This window comes from Saccopteryx leptura, chromosome 9 (genome assembly GCF_036850995.1).
Source record: "Saccopteryx leptura isolate mSacLep1 chromosome 9, mSacLep1_pri_phased_curated, whole genome shotgun sequence".
NCBI classification, from domain to species: domain Eukaryota; kingdom Metazoa; phylum Chordata; class Mammalia; order Chiroptera; family Emballonuridae; genus Saccopteryx; species Saccopteryx leptura.
The window spans coordinates 23,987,079-24,001,593 of record NC_089511.1 but is presented as its reverse complement, the minus strand read 5'-3'; the positions used below and the strand labels follow the sequence as shown (position 1 = coordinate 24,001,593).

General features: G+C 48.0%; 1 protein-coding gene across 2 annotated transcripts in view; it reads right to left on the bottom strand.

Annotated features, from left to right (window-relative positions):
• The window catches only part of PDPR (pyruvate dehydrogenase phosphatase regulatory subunit), a 37,542-nt gene extending 23,651 nt beyond the window's left edge, over positions 1-13,891 (bottom strand). The window contains exons 1-6 of one of the 2 annotated variants that reach the window (XM_066349419.1): positions 13,683-13,891; positions 7,869-8,153; positions 6,251-6,384; positions 2,573-2,654; positions 2,312-2,475; positions 631-752 (exon numbers count right to left, since the gene is read on the bottom strand). In XM_066349419.1, the coding sequence (XP_066205516.1) occupies positions 631-752; positions 2,312-2,475; positions 2,573-2,654; positions 6,251-6,384; positions 7,869-8,095 (729 nt within the window). In that variant the 5' untranslated portion in view covers positions 8,096-8,153; positions 13,683-13,891. The remainder of the gene's footprint in view (positions 1-630; positions 753-2,311; positions 2,476-2,572; positions 2,655-6,250; positions 6,385-7,868; positions 8,154-13,682) is intronic. The other variant, XM_066349420.1, reaches the window with a different exon arrangement.
• Between the last annotated feature and the right edge of the window lie 624 nt (positions 13,892-14,515).

The following is a 14,515-nucleotide window of genomic DNA, read 5'->3' as shown; positions in this document are numbered from 1 at the left end:
CTATCAAAGCCCAAGTGCCCGCTGGCCCTCTGGACAGGAGGGCACCATCCCCAGGGAGGAGGAAGGAACAGGGCAGGTTTCTACGTAAAGGGCGAGAACTCTGAGCTTCCCAGCCCACACAAGAAACAGTGGTCCCGGGCCCTGGCCGGTTGGCTCAGCGGTAGAGCGTCCGCCTGGCGTGCGGGGGACCCGGGTTCAATTCCCGCCAGGGCACATAGGAGAAGCGCCCATTTGCTTCTCCACCCCCACCCCCTCCTTCCTCTCTGTCTCTCTCTTCCCCTCCCGCAGCCAGGGCTCCATTGGAGCAAAGATGGCCCGGGCGCTGGGGATGGCTCCTTGGCCTCTGCCCCAGGCGCTAGAGTGGCTCTGGTCGCTCACAGAGCGACGCCCCGGAGGGGCAGAGCGTCGCCCCTGGTGGGCGAGCCGGGTGGATCCCGGTCGGGCGCATGCAGGAGTCTGTCTGACTGTCTCTCCCCGTTTCCAGCTTCAGAAAAAAAAAAAAAAAAAAAAGAAACAGTGGTCCCGGCATCTGCTTAGTTTGTCACTGTATAATCTAAAGTATCAATACCCAAAATCCCAGAGATAAAAGGTAAATAAGAAAACCGGTGACCCCTATTAATGCTCACCTACCTGACCAGCACAGTTGACAAAATACTGGCATTCAATCTGTCCTTTATCTGTCTCCACGCCAGTAACTTGACCTTTTTTGACCATCACATGAAGAACACTTGTCCGGTCATAGATCTGAACACCTGTTCCAAGGTAAAGACAGGGTTGGGGCATCGGTTCTCTGCTGTTCCAGAACTAAGGCATCTATAGCAGATTCTTTTTTAATTTTTTTAATTTTTTAAAGTTTTATTTATTTTAGAGAGAGGAGAGAGAGCGTGGGGGGGTGGAGGGGGAGAAGCAGGAAGCATCAACTGTTATATGTGCCTTGACCAGGCAAGGCCAGGGTTTTGAACTGACGATCTCAGTGTTCCAGGTCGACGCTTTATCCACCGCGCCACCACAGGTCAGGCACTGCAGATTCTCAATCATAAGAAATATTGAAAAGGCCTGACCAGGAAGTGACACAATGGATATAGACTGTCAGCCTAGGATGCAGAGGACCAAGGTTTGAAACCCCGAGGTCATTGGCTTGAACGTGGGCTCATCTGGCTTTAGCGCGGGCTCACCATCTTGAGCACAGGGGTCGCTGGCTTGAACCTCAAGGAAAATGGCTTGAACCCAAGGTCACTGGCTTGGCTGCAGCTCCCGGGTCAAGGCACATATGACAAAGCAATCAATGAAGAACTAAGGTGCCGCAAAGAAGAACTGATGCTTCTCATCCCTCTTGAGTGTCTGTCCCTGTCTGTTCCTCTCTATGCTCTCTGTCTCCCACTAAAAAAAAAAAAGGAATATTGAAAAGGCCACGTCCTGGCTGGTGGTTCGGTGAATAGAACATCATCCTGGCACACCGAGGTCACAGGTTCCATCCCCGGTCAGGGCACATAAGAGAAGCAATCAATAAATGCACAACTAAATGAGCAACTAAGTGGAACAATGAGTTGATGTTTCTCTCTCTTTCACATCAATGGAAAAATACAAAAGAAAAGAAAATGAAAAGGCCAGGTCAATGCTTTAACTCCAAAAAACAAATACTACCCTACACTGGATAGCTTGGTGGTTAGGGCATCATCCCAAAGCGCAGACGTTATTGGTTCGATCCCCAGTCAGGATACATACAGGAACCGATAAATATCTGTCTATCTTTCTCTCTGTCTGTCTCTCTTCCCCTCTCCCTAGAATCAATGGATAGAAAAAAAAAAACCAAAAAACTGCTAGGACCCATATCTGGGGACTACAAATGAGACCTTCCCAAAGTTAAAAATGGCAGGCAAATTTAATAACTGCCTTTAGTGCACAATTAAACTCCAGGAATCACAGAAGGGGCAAGAGAGAAAAAGTTCAAATATGACATCTGAAATCTAATCTAACCACATCGTGAATCAATTCATTCAAAGTCACAACCCCATGGACACTGCTCTGACTTCCCCTCAGTCATTCCAAACCCAGGGCGCGATCCCTGCTGGGGATAAACGCCATGGTGTGCTCTACCTTGAAGCTTCCAGGCTCAGTGGGGGAAAGGAGCCCCGTAAGTCTGATGTGGACTAAATCAGTACCAGAAGCAGTGCGTGCCCCCGAGGAAAAATATCAACAGATAGTACAGTAAAACAAAGACCCAGTGTACAAGGAGTGGCTGGGGTGCAGCTGGCTAATGTGAGACGCTCTCCTAGACAACCGCTTCCTTCCTGACCCCAAACCGGCTTACCTTGCTGGGAGGCAGCGCTTGCCAGGGCAAGAGCCACGTCGGCAGAGGACACCACCGCATCCTCGGGCACGTGCATGGCCCCCACCAGGTCGTGCACGTTGAGGAGAGGGTGGAGTTCCGTCACTTTCTTGAGGGAGATGATCTCAGAAGGGATGCCTATAACACTGCCACAGAACACAAGGGGACAATGACATTCACTGGCCCTCTGGCAGAGGTCAGTGTGACAGGAAAGCCGGGATTGGCTTCCAGCCTCATACGTACTTCAGTCTTGAGTTGATGCGCTTCAGGGAGACCAGCCGGTCCTGCGTCTGGGCCAGAAAGATGGAGCCTGTCCTCATGTAACCTGCGAGAAAAGTCAGCCCGGACTGAGACAGACCAGGACAAATGTACCACGGCAAAGACGCAAGCCCGCGAGATTATAAGAGAGGAGACCTGTGATGAGTCCCGGGACTGCCACCATCCAAACCATCTCAGCTCAGAGTTTTGTGAGGATCAAATGAAATTTTAATGCACATAAAATCAATCTCAAAAATAAAAGATGCCATTGCTAAAAACCGTTTGGGGGAAGAATAGAACCCAGATTCCACCATATTCTTCACTCTTTTTAAAAAAGGTTTTTCTCCCGTAGTTTTGGTGGGACTGTAACCCTTGGTGAAGGGAACTCAGGACATCAGCCCCCAGGGGGTTGGGCCCCACCGCCTTCCCCAGTACAGCCAGTGGGCATGAGACCTAAGCTCAGCCAGTCAGACCCCTGGAATATTGGGCTTGCCAGTAGTTGAAGCACAGGAGGTCACTGGTCTCGTGTGCGAGCATCCATGCCCATGGCTCTGTTCCAGCTGAGGCACTGCCTGCTGTGGGACCCACATTCCGGGGCCAGGCTGCCGCCGGCTGCACCCTCCTGCCAAATCAACAGGCACCCAACAACCTTCCAACAAACGCTCTTTGCCCAAAGTGGTCATTTTCTGCCGGTTGTAATCAACCTACCTGACACAATGATTACTATACTAGGGTCAAAGACAATCCTCCTACAACGTGAAGACTATTACTTCTTATGAAGAAAGACTTGAGTCAGTTACCTTTCTAAAGGAAGTACAGTGAGTAATTTATTTTCTTAATTTATTGAAATCCTCAGATAAATACACCCTTCACTGACATGACAAGAATGTCTCAGTTTGAAGAACTGAAATGTCAGAGACTGGTGTTTAAATAAAGTATATTTGCCTGACTTGTCCATGATTTGTGGGCTAGTCACACTCTGAATTTCATATCAAGAGACTAAAGGTTCTGGAATTATTTTCTACTTACTGCGATAGATTAGGCATAAAAGTACCACTGTTTATGTTCCCTTTAACCCATTCGTTTTTTTAAATTGCATTATCACTGACTTGACCAAATGGCTCAATCTCCCTGAATCTAGGCTTCTTTAGCTGTAAAAGGATGGCCCTTATTATAAGATCAAGTAATAAATGGAACACTTTGAAAAGATTATAACTTTGCCCTGGTCGGTTGGCTCAGCAGTAGAGCGTCGGGCCTGGCGTGCGGGGGACCTGGGTTCGATTCCTGGCCAGGGCACATAGGAGAAGCGCCCATTTGCTTCTTCACCGCCTCTCCCCCCTTCCTCTCTGTCTCTCTCTTTCCCTCCCGCAGCCGAGGCTCCACTGGAGCAAAGATGGCCCGAGCGCTGGGGATGGCTCCTTGGCCTCTGCCCCAGGCGCTAGAGTGGCTCTGGTCGCAGCAGAGCGACCCCCAGGAGGGGCAGAGCATCGCCCCCTGGTGGGCAGAGCGTCGCCCCCTGGTGGGCGTGCCGGGTGGATCCCGGTCGGGCGCATGCGGGAGTCTGTCTGACTGTCTCTCCCTGTTTCCAGCTTCAGAAAAATACAAAAAAAAAAAAAAAAAGAAAAGAAAAGATTATAACTTTTACACAACCACATTCATTCACTTGACCAGAGTTCTCTCACGTTCAAATAGAGGCACTCTGGACACTAACTCCCACATCGGGGAATGCGGACTTGGATTATTTGGTCACACTGATTAGAGTTAACATGAACCTCAAGTAAATGAACTAGTTTCAGAGGATATGCAGATAATATCTTCTCCTTAGATGGACATACATCATTCTACCTCTATTTAACAACTCAATGTCAGTCCACTGAATGAAGTGACCATGGCAAGGCACACCTGCACCACTGTGGGACAGGAGCCCTCTCCGCCAGGGAGGCCCCTGCGTCACCTGTCACTGCACTGCTGGTGAGCTATGGGGGGGGGGGGATGAGGAGATCTGCTACTCTCACTTCCCTGACTCCCTGACTGCCTCACAAGCAGCAAGAAATCAGGCCCAATAAGGGTTCCAGACGGTGACCAAGAGAGGAAGCTAAGCTAACTTACCTTACAGAAGAAGCCTATGACCCTGATTCCTCTGGAATCCAACCACCTGAGGGATTCAAGGCTCAGCAACGTACCAGTGTCTGACCCAACAGGCATTGCCTATGTCAACTCAAACCCTGGTTAACACCTGATTCAGGTACCTTGTTGCCATCATTAAATCCAACCAAAGAAAATGTTTCCTGACCATCCGGCCTGTAGCCGAGTAAGTGATAAAAGCCAGAGACAGTGCAGCAGCAGGAAGTACTTTTACTTTGTTCACTGGAGATCCCTGGCTCTCAACAAGAGGCCTGGCCAAGACCAATGATACTGTGGGGATTCAAGATGCCCAGGCACACCGTATAAGGAGGCACTCACTCAGCGCTGTGACAGTACAGGGTCACCCTAGGATACATACTTGCCTCACCCCAGTCCTGGCCCAGTGATGTGTTCAAGTTACACGGCCCCTTCCCCCCAGGCCTCTAGTTCCTCTCCTGGCCCTCCTTTCTGCACCTCCATCCATGGCTAACAAATCTGACTCACTAGGTGGTCTTACTCTACAGTTTACAATCAGGTTACACTTCATGAAAGCATGAACTATATAAAATGGAAATGTTACAAATGCTTACTTTGCGGTAAAAATTTCAGATAATTCAAACCTGTCTTCCTCTAATGAAATGCTGTCACCTGTCACATGATTTCTACATGGGCTGTGTAGGTGAACCATGCACTGTGCTCATTCTGATCACGTGGCAGAGCCACTTTAGTTGGCAAAAGAAAAACCTACCATCCTTTGTCAGGGTCAGCCTTGACTTATCCACGATCTAAACTATACAAAGTCTCCTAAAGAGCAACCATGACAGATGCGAGTGTCCAGAAATGTCACCACTGGGCCTCGCTCCTTCATGATAATCAGTGCGCTCACCAAACGGTGTCATCGGCCACGGGAGAGGCTCGACTCTGGGCTTCCGGCTAATCCGTCACCTTACAACAAACAGAGCCATTCTTTCCACCTTCGACCATGTGGGACCACAGCGTAGATGAGTCTGCCTCCTAGAACAGTCCAGTGTATTCCAGTGCAGGGTAGCTTACAACTCCCTGTGGCCTTTCTCCTAACTGCACAGGTAAGAAGAATGTGGTCATGCTTTAAAATAAAAAATATCCTTAATAGCAATTGGTGGAGTCCACTGGGTCAAACTATGATTCAACTACCAAGCACCTAAACTTAAGCTACACCTCACCCCCTCCTCACCATGAAGGAACCAGTCCTGCCACTGACTATGCTTCAGTGAGTGAAATACAGAGGAAATGGCCCAGGAAAACTTTCGTAAGAATTACAGCATCTAAAAAGGATCTGGAATACTAACTGAATCCCCTCATTTTGAAAATAGGGAACTGAAGACAGCTCAAAAGTGAAATAATCTGTCCAGGTAATACACTGACTAGTGGCAGAGCCTGGACGACCACTCTGGTCTGAATTAGCAATCACCTGGCCAGCTCATATGGGATCAGACATGACACTGAGTGAAAGAATGGGGGATGGACAGGCAGACAAGAAAACTGCAGAGCACTACTTACCTGTTTGGATCCCTGTCTCCTGCTCCAACTGATGGTACAGTTTGTTTGAATAGTCTGCCATCTTCTGCTCGATGCTCAAGTGCCTGGCGGTACTTACAATGCCAGCACAGAACCTCGTGGAGCCAGCAGCCAGCCTGCAGGATGGAGCCGAAGGCTATTAGGTGGACCCACACATCAGTGAATGCAGCAAGTTCAAGTTCCACACTATAGCACTGTTTTGTCATATTGAAAGGTGGAAACAACCTACATGGCCACTAACATGACACTGATTTCAAATTGTGGAGTTCACCCTCGCAATGGGATACTACACGGCCATAAAGAAAGGAATGAATAGGCTTTATGCAACAATGTGGAACAATCTTACTGAGAAAAGCAAGGTAAGGAACAGTATTTAAGGAATGCTACCCCTTGTATAAAACAGGGAACAAATAAACGAACACCATACACACCAGTGCTTCCTGACAAACACGTGTCTGTTTATATACAGAGAGAGGATCTGAATCAATACAACCAGACCATTCCCTCGCATTGCCTAAACCAAGAGAAACAGGCTAGAGGTCGGGTTGGGACAGAGTATTCTCTATACACTTTATTACAATTTTCTATTGACTCATGTATTGCCTTTTAAGAAACAAATATTAAATTTAAAAAAAGTTTTTTTAATGTTTATTTTATTGATTTGAGAGAGAGAGAGAGACAGAAACATCAACCTGCTCCTGTATGTGCCCTGACCAGGGATCGAACCAGAAACCTCTGTGCTTCAGGATAATGCTCTAACCAAACCAAGCCACCTGGCCAAGGCCAAATATTAAATTTTTTTAAATGTCTAATTTGTTGTAAGCAATAGAACATAAAAAGCCTGAAACAGATAAAGAACACTATGGGGAAAATGAAACAATTTAAATAAATGAACTATAGCCTGAACTGTGGTGGCACAGTAGATAAAGCGTAGGCCTGGAACGCTAAAGTTGCTGGTTTGAAATCCCAGGCTTGACTGGTCAAGGCACTTATGACAACAAGCAACTACTACGAGTTGATGCTTCCCACTCCTACCCCACCTTTCTTTCGCCTCTCTCTAAAATCAATGAATAAAATCTTTAAATTAACTATGAACTACAGTAAATAATGGGTCAATGTTGGTTCATATTATTGAGATGGTAACACTAACATTAAGATGTTAATAACAAGTCAAACTGCAGTGAGTTACATGGGAACATCCTCCTATCTTCTCAATTGTTCTGTAAATCTAAAACTTTCAAAATAAGTTACTTAAATGGGAAAAAAAAAGAAATAGAGCATGAATGTAGGCAATTTCATTTCAACCCCTAGAGGAAGTCCTTGGTGCACAGGATTTAGGCTGCGGCCTGCCTACAAGGAGGCCAAGACAGCAGATGTGCTGCAACCCTGAATGAATCCACGTCTCAGAGACATGGTTGTTGGAATTGGCCAGCTCTCTAAAGCCGACAACATGTGTGTTAGGCATTGCCAAACCAAGCAAAGTATAAGATGATTTCTAGCTGTGATTCTTCTCATGTTACTTAGCAACACCGATTAGTGAGTGGTGAGATGTCACCAAAGGAGAGGGAAGGAGGGAATCCATGTCCACTTGGACCCTTACCTGCCCTGCTCCAAAAGGATGATGTCCTTCCACCCCATCTTGGACAGGTGATAGGCCACGGATGTGCCCATGATTCCACCACCACAAATGACCACCTGCGCCTGCACAGGCAGAGCGACAGAATGCGCCTCGGCCGCTGACGCACTGCTTCTGGCCAAGCACCAGTTCTGCCATCTTAGGCTGGTTCTCTGTCTTCGGACCACCAAGAGCAACCGGTAGAACATCATGTCTGTCAGCAATGGGAGATGTGCTCTCACTCAGCTCAGGAGATCCCCAGCATTCGAACTAGACAGAAAAACCAAACACAGTTCATTCCAATAGACTGAGCGCAAAGGATTCCTGAAAAACAATGCAACAGAAAACAATCATGGTTCATTCAACCAATACGTGAGGACCGACTTAATCCCAGACATTGTGCTAGGTTCGATACAGCAGTGAGCAATAATAAAGGCGTCCCTGCCTTTAGCAGCTCACATCTGAGAGAGAGGGAGTGACATGACTGGGGGGGGGGGCAGAAATAGACAAATAAAACATGTCACAAGGAGTAACTAGCAGCATTATTAATGCCATGGTCAGGAAAGAAGATGACATTTGAAAAGACATGACGGACGAAATGGAACCAGCTATGAGTGTTCCAGACAGAGGAAGGAGTGTGTCAAAGACCCTAACGTGCCTGACCAGGAGGTGGTGCAGTGGACAGAGCATCAGACTGGGATGCGGAGGACCCAGGTTCGAGACCCCAAGGTCACCAGCTTGAGCGCAGGCTCATCTGGTTTGAGCAAAGCTCACCAGCTTGGACCCAAGGTCGCTGGCTCGAGCAAGGGGTTACTTGGTCCGCTGAAGGCCCACGGTCAAGGCACATATGAGAAAGCAATCAATGAACAACCAAGGTGTCACAACGAAAAACTGATGATTGATGCTTCTCATCTCTCTCTGTTCCTGTCTGTCCCTATCTGTCCCTCTCTCTGACTCTGAAAAAAAAGCCCTGACGTGACACCGACCAATGTGAGCCCGAGCACAGAAAGGAGGCCAGCATGTCCCAGCATGAGGAGTGAGGGGAAGATGGTCTGAGAGAAAGCTGGAAGGCGGGCAGACGCTGTTACGCACTGCCCTGCATAGGGGCATTGTATTCTAGGTGCTAAGGAAAATACTAAAGGAGAAAACGAAATGATTGGATACATCTTCCAAGATCACTCTGGCTCCATGTGGAGCCTGCATTGTGGGAAGAGAGGAAAAGCTGAGGTGGGTTAGGAAGCTATGACAGGAATCCGGGGGGGACATCATGGTGGACAAGGATGATGGCAGTGGAGTCAGAGACATGACTGGATTGTCTTGAAGTAAAAGTGCTAGAACTCAGTTGTCAACAAACTGCGTGTTAAAATGTGACAAAGGGCCTGACCAGGTGGTGGTGCAGTGGATAGAGCGTCGGACTGGGATGCGGAAGACCCAGGTTCGAGACCCCGAGGTCCCCAGCTTGAGCGCGGGCTCATCTGGTTTGAGCAAAAGCCCACCAGCTTGAACCCAAGGTCACTGGCCCCAGCAAGGGGTTTCTTGGTCTGCTGAAGGCCCATGGTCAAGGCACATATGAGAAAGCAATCAATGAACAACTAAGGTGTCACAACGCGCAACGAAAAACTAATGATTGATGCTTCTCATCTCTCTGTTCCTGTCTGTCTGTCCCTGTCTATCCCTCTCTCTGACTCACTGTCTCTGTAAAAAATAAATAAATAAATAAATTTAAAAATTAAAAAAAAAGGTGATGAAGGGAAAACTAAGGATGAAGTGTCGTTTCTGAGTTAAGCAACTGAGGCCACTTACTCTAGCATGAAGGAAAGGGAAGGAACAGGGAACAAGGCTGTGAGGCTGTGGGGGATTGAGTGAGTGTGTGTGTGAGTGTGTATGTGTGAGTGAGTGTGTGTGTGTGTGTGAGTGTGTGTGTGTATGTGGACATTCGAATGTTCAACTTTTAGATGTTAAGTAAAATATACCCATCCCGCATCCACACAGACACGCTAAGCAGCGGTGGATACACGTCGGAAACCGGGAAGGGGTTTGGGATCAGTAACACATCAGTACAATATTTAAAGCCTAACACTTGGAGGAACAAGAACTCCGAGGCTTCGCATGTTTACAGATTGGGAGGAGAAAGACAAGACTAGACACAGGACTGACTGCTGGGGCAGAACAGTGTGTTCACATAAGACAGCGGCTACAGAGACGAGGAAGGAGCGGTTAGTTAGGTAGGAGGAAAACCAGGCTGAGGTATCACACAGCCGAGAGAGGAAGTGTTCCAAGTGGAGAACTACAGAGGGTGCTGAGAGGTGAGCCAGGTAGCCAAGTGGCCACCGGGATTTGACAGCACAGAAGCCCCAGCGTCCTCAGGAAGAATGTTCTCAGGGAAGAGAACGGGATGAAATACAGACAAGAGCAAACTGAAGATAAGCGAGATGTGGAGTGCGGACGGCTCCGTTACAGTTCCTCTGACAGAAGCGGAAATGTGGGGCAGAAGTGAGGGAGAATGTGGGGCAGAGCAGTGTTTTCAGTGTTTTTCAAGAACCAGTCCGTGGACAGGTCCGCCAGAAATGTCAGAGCGGTCCACGAAAGAGTTAACCACACTGATGTTGCATGAAGATTACAGACCCAATGCTCCTAGTCAAATTCACTTATGCTCAGGATGAGTTCTGCCTTTGGGGTCCCCAAAATAATTCTCGTATTTTCACCAGTCCTCAAGTGTAAAGAGGTTGAAAACCACTGGGGTGGAGCATTTAGATGGGAGCAGTTAAGGATATTTCACTGCTGTGTATGACTCAAGAAGGGAAACCACAAACAACTATATGACAAGAAAGTGGACAACCTGGAAGAATGAATTCCTAGAAACACACAATCTTCCAAGGCTGAATCAGAAACAGAAAATCTGAACAGATAACTACTAACAAAATCAAAATCAGTTATCAAAACACTCCCAACTAACAAAAAGCCCAGATGGCTCACAATTTTGCCAAACATTCAAAGAATACTGATCCTTCTAAAAACAATTCCAAAAAACTGGAGAGAAGGCTTCCGAACTCATTTAACAAGGCCACCATTTGTTATCCTGATACCAAAACCACCAAAGACATTACAAAAAAAAATTATAGGCCAATATCCCTGATAAATATAGACGCAAAAATCCCCAACAAAATATTAGCAAACCAAATTCAGCAACACATTAAAATGATTATACACTATGACAATCTCACTAATCATCAAGGAAATGTAAATTAAAACCACAAAGAGATTGTCACCTCACACCTGCCAGAATAGCCACCATCAATAAATCAATAAACAGCTCTGGCCAGATAGCCGAGTTGGTTGGAATGTCATTCCAGAGCGCAAAGGTGGCCAGTTCAATTCCTGGTCAGGGCACACAGAAGAGCAGCTCGACATTCTTTTCCTTTCTCTTTCTCTCTCTCTCTCTCTGCCTCTCTCAAAATAAGTAAATAAATAAATAAATCAGCAAACAAGTGTTGGCAACAATGTGGAGAAAAGAGAACCTTTGTGCACTGTTGGTGAGACTGTAAATGGTGCAGCCACTATGCAAAACAGTATGGAGGGTCCTCAAAAAATTAAAAATAGAACTATCATATGACCCAGCAATTCCACTTCTGGGTATTTATTCAAAGAAATCCAAAATACTAATTTTAAAAGGTGTATGAACCCCTATGTTTATTGCAGCATTATTTACAACAGCCAAGATATGCAAGCAACCTAAGTGTCCATCAACAGATGAACGGGTAAAAAGCTGTGGTACACGTATACAATGGAATGTTACTCAGCCACAATGAAGAATGAAATCTTGTCATATGGACCTAGAGGTATTATGCTAAGTAAAATAAGTCAGACAGAAAAACAAATACCATATGATTTCACTTATATGTGAAATCTAAAAAACAAAATAAGCAAAATAAACACATTCATAGATACAGAGAACAAATTGATGGTTGCTGGATGGGAGAGAAAGGGATTAAGAAGCACATATTGCCAGTAATAAAAATAGTCATACTGCCTGGCCTGTGATGGCACAGTGAACAGAGCCAGGACACGGAATGCTGAGGCCACTGGTTCAAAACCCTGGGCTTGCCCAGTCAAGGTACATACAAGAAGCAATCAATGAACTAAAGTAAAGCAACTATGAGTTGATACTTCTCTTCCCCACCATTTCTCTCCATAAAAATCAATGAATAAAATCTTTAAATATATATATCAATATAATCACAGAGAAGTAGAGCACAGGGAAGATAATCAATAATATCGTAATAACTATGTAGGGTATCAATGGGTACTAGACTTATGGGGGTGATCACTTTTTAAGTTAAATGTCTAATTACTATGTTGTACACCTGAAATTAATATAATATTGTATATCAAAAAATTTTTAATTTTCCTTTAAAGTGCCAGACTGAAAGCAAGGGGGGGGGGCGATACTGTATTTGTTAGTGGAAAAATATAAAGTCAATGAAGTAGTGAGTTAAAAAAAGAGAGGGAAGCCTGACCAATGGTGGCACAGTGGGTAGAGTGGACCTGGGATACTGAGGTCCCAGGTTTGAAATCCTGAGGTCGCCGGCTTGAGTGTGAGATCATGAACATGATCCCGTGGTCACTGGCTTGAAGCCCAAGGTCGCTGAATTAAGCAACAGGTCACTGGCTAAACTTGAGGCCCCAGCCCCAGTCAAGGCATGTATGAGAAACAATCAATGAACAATTAAAGTGACACAACCACCAGTTGATGCTTCTCATCTCTCTCCCTTCCTGTCTCTCTCCCTCTTAAAAAAAAAAAAAAAAAAAAAAAAAATTAATGTGAATGCTGTGAAAGAAAGGAAGAGATCAACCAGTCTCCGAGCTGTTCCTCGGGACGGTACCGCACCCTGTGCACAGGGCTGCTGGCCCCAAGGAAGACCGGGCGGGGACAGACGGATTAACAGAACATTTCCCACACCTGCCTCGGTTGAAGAGCCACCTAGGACACTTCTTTAAAAAACACAAAAAAACATTTCGCGAGCTCCCTCTCCGGCGATTCTGATCCTCCTGGTCCACGGTGCTGTATTTTTCTTGTTTTCTTCTTTTTTTTTTTTTTCTTTTTCACACGGTGCTGTATTTTTCAACAAGTGTACCAGGCCATCAGGCAAGTTGAACAAACCAGTGTAAGTCCCCGCACGGGAAAAGCGTGCCTTGGGGCCCGGCCCACCCGCATCCCCGTGTGGCCGGCGTACATGCTTAGCAAATGGACTTCAAGATTCCTGAAGCAACTCCGAGTGTCATTCGCGTCAGACCCGAGCGGACAAGCATTAAGACGCTGCCCCAGCCGAGGTTTCCCGGGTGACTTGACTGCAGGACTCTGCAGCAGTCGCACGAGTTAGTCAAGCACAGGTGGACCGCACGTCTCAGCGCGGGAAACCATTCCACCTGCAGAGGAAGACCCGGCTGGACCGGCCTCACCTGCGCTGCGGGGGTGCCAGCCCGCGGCGCGGGGCACAAGCGGGGTCACCCCGAACACCCGGAGGGGGCGGCCGAGTACAGGTCCCGGGGCCGGGACAGCCTCGGCGAGCGGAGCCGAGCCGCGGGGTATGAGGCATCAGGCGGGGCCTCTCTCGGCCGCGCCGGCCGAGACCTGGCGCCAGGACGCGTCTCCCCGGGAGAACCAGGCAGAACCGACAGGAAACGAGGGACGGCGCGGACCCCGAGCGAGACCGAAGCGGAAAGACAGGACGCCGCGGTCGGGGCGCTAAGGCCCCTGCGGCCGGGGCCGTCAGAGCGGCGCCGCAGCTGTCTCCTTACCTCACGGGCCCCACGGGCTCCGCGCTCGGCAACACCCGGCGGAAGACTGGCAGCAGCCACAACCGTCACCAGGGGTCCCGGGGCGGAAAAGTGAGGGGGGAACAGGGAATGGGAAAGGGTGGGACGGAGGGGACAAAGTGTTCCGGGGGAGCGGAGACCGCGACCTTCCGCGCTTTACGGCCCCCCAAGCAAGGGTACGCCGGCGCGTGATCTCACTCGCGCACGCGCCGTGGCGTCACCGCTGCGGCCCCGCCCCTGCACGTGGGGGCTTGTTAGGGTCTCGCTCGGTCTTTCTTTGCGCCAAGGTGAAGGCGATTTGGAGGCCTCTTTAGAACTAGATTCTGGACACCTGTTAATTTCTGCAAGTGCAACCGGGATATCCGAGATGGGCCGCAGCCTCTCTGGAGTGTGAGGAGTGTGGGGGCTCTGTCTGCCCTTGAGAGCCTTTCCAGGTCCTATGAGAAATAGCAGGCCAAAGCCCCTCTAGTCCAGGGGTTAAAAGGCTTCTGGGACTGACAGTCGCTTTGTCCCTGGCAGCCGCTAGGGTCTTCCTTGGCGAGACTCTAGCAGAGCAGATTGAAAATGCGGTCTGCTGCCCTGCTTCTGTTAGGATCTTACTCTGCATCTTTCTAGCTTGGGGAAAAGAAATCCACTTCATTATCTTAGAAGTTCCCTACCCACCCTTGCCCTCCTGCCACATCGCCCTGTTTGCCGTGTGTGTGTGTGTGTGTGTGTGTGTGTGTGTGTGTGTGTGTGTGAGAGAGAGAGAGAGAGAGAGAGAGAGAGAGAGTGTGTGTGTGTGTGTGTGTGTGTGTGTGTGTGTCAGAGAGAGG